The sequence below is a fragment of the Frankliniella occidentalis genome, unplaced genomic scaffold (genome assembly GCF_000697945.3).
Source record: "Frankliniella occidentalis isolate FOCC.00 unplaced genomic scaffold, Focc_3.1 Scaffold68, whole genome shotgun sequence".
In the NCBI taxonomy this organism is placed as follows: Eukaryota; Metazoa; Arthropoda; class Insecta; order Thysanoptera; family Thripidae; genus Frankliniella; species Frankliniella occidentalis.
The window spans coordinates 1,034,929-1,040,383 of record NW_026267198.1 but is presented as its reverse complement, the minus strand read 5'-3'; the positions used below and the strand labels follow the sequence as shown (position 1 = coordinate 1,040,383).

Genomic DNA, 5,455 nt, shown 5'->3' with positions numbered 1-5,455 from the left:
TATTACAAAGAAAATTCTTGTATTACAAAGAAAATTCTTGTATTACAAAGAAAATTCTTGTATTACAAAGAAAATTCTTGTATTACAAAGAAAATACTTGTATTACAAAGAATTTTGTGCAACCGTAATACAAAGCCAAATTTTCGTTGTAATACAAAGAAAAATCATTGTAATACAAAGAAAACTTTTGTGCAATACAAGGAAATTTCTTGTAATACAAGGAAATTTTCTGTCTATTACGGTTGCACAGAATTCTTTGCATTAAACGAACAAATTCTTTGTAAAAGATTTAGAGTGTAATTACCGCAAGCCCCTCGCTTCCAGTTCCCTGACGACGGCCGGCCTTATCTTGGCCACGCCGCCCGCGCTGTGGAGGCCCCTGCCGGTGATGACGCAGACGTGGCCCGCGCGCGGCCGGTCCCTCGCCTCGCGGCGCAGGAACGTGTCGAGGGTCGCCAGGGCCGTCTTGACGGACATGCCGTGGAGGTCGATGGTCGGTGGCACGCCGGCGGCGGTCTTGCGAACGGCCGGCGCCGCCGGGTGGGCGCCGCGCCGGTGCCTCTGCGGCGAGTGCGGCTGGTGGACGTGGACGCGGACCAGGTGGCTAGCAGCGGCGGGCAGCCTCGGCGCCGGCTGGAAGGAATGAAGACAAGGCCGAGATGAGCGGCATGCATAAACATGCAGAATTTTAAGCAGCCATTATTTTATTCATAATTTTATGCATAACTATGTACAGTTTGTGCATAATTATGCACGATCCGTCCAAAGCTCGTTCGTCCGAAGTAAAATAATCCAAATCAGTAAATGAAATAAGTAAAATAGTTTCAATTTGATATTTAATTTAGATGCAGTTGATGAAATAATAGCTACTTCAGGTGGGCCTACAGAGACAGGTGCTGTTACGCACTTCGAATGCCCTCCTATGGTGGTCCCTGTACAGCTTTGATTTCAAAAACTGCAACTTTAAGTGAAATAACGTATTAAAACTACCCATTTTACTTACTTTGTTTACTGAAAGATTATTTAGGTTCGGAGATACGGGCTTATTCGGGGCAACGGGACGGCCCCCTTCTAATAGCTTCGATATTTAGTTCAAAATAAATTGACAGATTTTCGTCGAAACACTTTGGAAAGATTCCATCTCGACTTACCTCAGTTCTATTCAGGTCGGCAAGTGGATGTTGATTTGCTTCAACATCATGTTGCCGGGGGCGACAGCATCTCCTTATGTAGTAGACGAGTAGAGCGAGCAGCAGCAGCGCCACAGCGACCGCAGCCGCCCCTGTAGAGCATGGACTACCAGATCAAGAACCAAGTAATTAATGATATTGAGTCGAAAAAGAAACAAGATGGAACAGAACCAAGTTGAGACAGCAGCTGTGGATGCGCGCTCACTAAATTGTAAAGGATTTTTTTTGTACGCAACATGCGCATGTCCCATGTCCCTGTGCATGCTCTGTTGCGTATTATGTTGGGTGTAATTATGAACAAATTTTGATATATATCTGCAGCTATGAATAATTTTGATCATGCCTGCGTTTAAAGTAGTAAGCAATAGAGCATGCACAGGGTAATACGTAAGTGTGTATAAAAAGTTCATAACAAAATTTAGTGTGCGGGGAATGGCGGCTGGGCGTGCCGCACCAAATATCTGCACTGTCAAATGCTTGCAATAAATATTTTCGTATAGCAAACGATATTCTTTGCAGCTTGCAAACAATTTTCAAGCATTTAATACGAATTAGCTCTTTGCAATAAGCCTGCAAACTATTTCTTTAAACGCAATTACATTGTTTGCAAGGATTCTGACAGCTTGCAAAAAATTTCTTTGGAATACGAACTAATTCTTGGTAGTACAAAGCTCGAAAATTTTATGAAAGGTTGCGATGAATGTAGTCTGCAAGCATTACAAAAGAGCGAGCCCCTTCTCCCTGCACGTGCCCCACTACATCTCTCCTCACTTACGACCTCCATTGAAAACCCTATTGTTTATACCACTTTCATTTGGTAACGTTTTGCATGCAGACCCGAGGCAATTATGATTATAAAACTGGACTAATTTTGCAAAACATTCCACTGCACTGTCAACCAAACTGTGTACATAGTACACTCTTCCTTGTGCGTACTTGAAAGCACACAAAAGGAAGTGCACTGTTAAAACTGAATTGTCATTTGACGAAAAATAATGTGACGAATAGTTTGTCACAAGGGTTGAGATGAACCAAGCGTCACATTGTGACGAACCATCACTTCTGATGACCTTTTTGGTCACCTGACATAGATGAAACGTGTTTTTACCAATGCATCACCTGTGATAAAAATTGTTAATCACTTACTCTTAAATTCTAGTGATAAAAAGCATCAATCACTTTATTATTATTCTTATTGTTTAGTTTATATGTTATGTGATAAAAACTATTAATCACTCGCTTATTCTCTCTATTGTTTATTTACTAGGTTAAGTCTTAGGTTAAGTGTCTTCTGCAATGTACTAAAGCAAATAATAAAAGTCTGTGTGGATGTCGTGTATGAAACACCCTCTTCAAAGCCTTCCAAAACAGCAAGTTCAAGTGGAGCAAAGCAGTACCCAGTTCAAGATTATGAGCAGCCGTCAACATCAGCGGGTGCAATAACTTTCAAGCGTGACAAACTTACAAATAATCTGGACGAGCTAAAAGAAACTCCCATTGTAAGACCATTTACTAGATCAGCAGCTGCCAAGAAGCCTTTGGTTGCAGCAGTCACCACTAGTTATGAGAGCAGCCAAAAGGATGGAGTCAAACCTCCCAAAAACTCCAAACGCAAGCAGATTGGAGATGAGACAGCCTCCGAACTTAAGAGTTCAAAGAAGAAGAGATCAAAGACTGATCCAGTCGTTGAGGAAGCTGAGGAAGATGAGATGACTGAAGACGATGAGACTGAGGGAGATACAGAGGAGTCACAGGAGACAGGGAGCGAGGAGGATGCAGTGCAGATACAGAGGATTCATCAGACTCAAAGTTTGTTGATAACCCTCCTAAACCCATCCTACCGAAGAACCGCCCTGTATGTAAGGCGAAGAAGAGCCTGTCATTGGCCAAAGGATCGAAGGTGTTTGAATCACAAGCCACTTCGTTATTGAAGTGGCTGGAGGATGATTCCACACCGTCCAATAAGAAGAATGCCAATAAGATTCCAAAGGAAAAGAGAGATGAGCCCAACTTTCAGTACCCCACACGCAACCGAGCAGGAACAGGAGCCCGAGCCCGACCCAGAAAGTGATGAGCTCCCTGATTATTCCCAGAACTTGGAAGCAGATATGTGCTATATTTGTTTCGAACGCTTCAAACCAAATGTGACCTGGCTGGGGGAGGTCCAGCAGGTGTCAGGGAATATGTGTGCACATGAGCAAAAGGCCTGCTTCCACTGCGAATTAAACAACATCGAACTGTACCAGAAATGTGGTTGGTGTCGCCAGATGGCTTTTACCGGTGTATGAAACACCACAGAGGTCGCCACTGGCGGCACCGCCTGTTATGAGCATCGCTCAGTGTTCTCTATGTTTACCTGCGAATTCTAAGTGAGAGAATAAAGCATTCTTGGTACAACATCGAAGCTGTTCACTTCGCCCTAATCCTCCGCGAACTCAAGCAAGAAATACACTAGAGAGCAAACACCACATTGGTAATCACTGGTAATCCCTGGTAATCCTCCCACTCGTGAGGGTCCTTTCAAAGGACAACTTTGTTGATTTAGACATGACTTTTTGTGCACATCTTGCCTCAATGCCAACGCACATATTTAATAAGGTAACTTTGAATCCCTCCCATGGACAAAATCAAGATTTGGTCAATCATAGAATGCAAATTTGTAACTTGCATGATAAAGAATCAAGAACTACCAGCGAGTTGCACAAAAATTCATCTTTCTCGGAACAAAAACTTTCCGTTTCGATTTAGAATGCAGATGGATCATACCTAGTATACATAGGTAATCTTTGGTAATCATTGGTAATCTTAACAATTTGGTAATCCGGTGTGCACATTTTTATGGAGTTAGGCACCCCTCGACTAGGCTATTTCGAAAAAAAATATTGGTTTGCTGGAACGCATTTTAAATGAAAATGTAGGAAATTCTAAGGATTTCAGTCGGTGTCCGAAGGTTTTACGACCCCCCGAACCATGCGGTCAAAGCTCCACGTCGCTTTTGGCGGGTACCACGAGTGTCGTGTTTCAAGCCGCGCTGCGGCGAAACGGTGCAACCTACGACCGCGCCCGTTTCAGTGGAGACTACCTACTTCACATCGGACGTAGTTGCAACCGCGCGCCCCACTCCACCCGTTCAGAACGTAGGTCGTAAGTACTCGGAATCTAGGTACTTCGCTCTAGCACGAGTACCGTTCAATTTTTTCGGTCGGGGTTTGCGCCGGCATGTAGCTTGGACCCATAGCTTTCGAATCGCACTTCGACCGTCCATACCATTTTATTGCTTCACCTCCATAATGCGAGTGGAACGATCCGAGCGGCGCCCAGCGGCGACTCGCCGGTCCGAGTAGTGCGCGCGAAACTATGGCGCCGGCCTGGCGGGAAGCGGTATAGTCCGCTCACCACCGCTGCACGCAGCCAGTGCTCGCTGGGTGGCGCTGCAGGCGCTGTCAGCCGAGAGAATGAGCGGCAGGTGACAGGCGAGTGAGATTCTCAGGGCGGACCATAGCAGCGGAGGGTGGCCGGGACATGTTCGAACTCCTGACCCTCCAAAATGAAACGGCCTACCCCGGACAGCCAGCCTTGACAGCCGCGTGGTTAGAGAGCGCTTGTTTCCACACCAAAGGTCCGAGGTTCTATTAACATCGTACCGAATTTCTCTTTTCCTGTTATGTGGCGACACATCCATTTTACACGCTTTTACGATTGGGTTGTCACCTGACGAAACAATCGTCTCACCGCTTGTGATGGACCATTCATTAGTAAAGTTAATGAATGTGAGAGTTTCTCGTTAAGGGGAGACTAAAAATTTGGCAGTGCACATACGATCCCAAAAGGTTTCCCCCGAAATAAGTGTTATCTAGTTTCTAAATGTTCCAAAAAGGTAACAAGCAGGCCCGCCCTTCCGCCAAACGAAGTTGCCAGCTCCGCTTCGCTCCGCCGGCAACTCCGTTCGGCAGGGGCCGGGCCTGCTTGGCCTGCCGGCGGCGATGGTCGGGCCTGCGGCCCGACCATTTCTGTCACGCGATTTGCTGAAGGACATGATCGAATGATGTGAGCGGGCCTTCGGCCCGCTTAAACCCGCCATCTTTGAGTTTGCCCCAAAGACTCAAGAAAGGGATGTAACGGTGAAGCACCGCGACTACAACCCACCCTTCTGCTTAGAAAACGTTTTCTGGGGTGGGGGGGAGAGTTTCTTTTCTTTTTTGCGGTTTTTAAGCCTTTTTCTACAAGTCATTGTTCACTATGGCAATTTTTAGCTTATTTTCGTC

At 45.6% G+C, this 5,455-nt stretch overlaps 1 protein-coding gene across 1 annotated transcript in view; it reads right to left on the bottom strand.

Annotated features, from left to right (window-relative positions):
• Window positions 1-5,455, bottom strand: part of LOC113216565 (uncharacterized) — a 36,304-nt gene that overhangs the window by 11,009 nt on the left and 19,840 nt on the right. The window contains exons 3-4 of the mRNA XM_052268379.1: window positions 1,152-1,282; window positions 305-633 (exon numbers count right to left, since the gene is read on the bottom strand). Coding sequence (XP_052124339.1) covers window positions 305-633; window positions 1,152-1,282 — 460 coding nt within the window. The remainder of the gene's footprint in view (window positions 1-304; window positions 634-1,151; window positions 1,283-5,455) is intronic.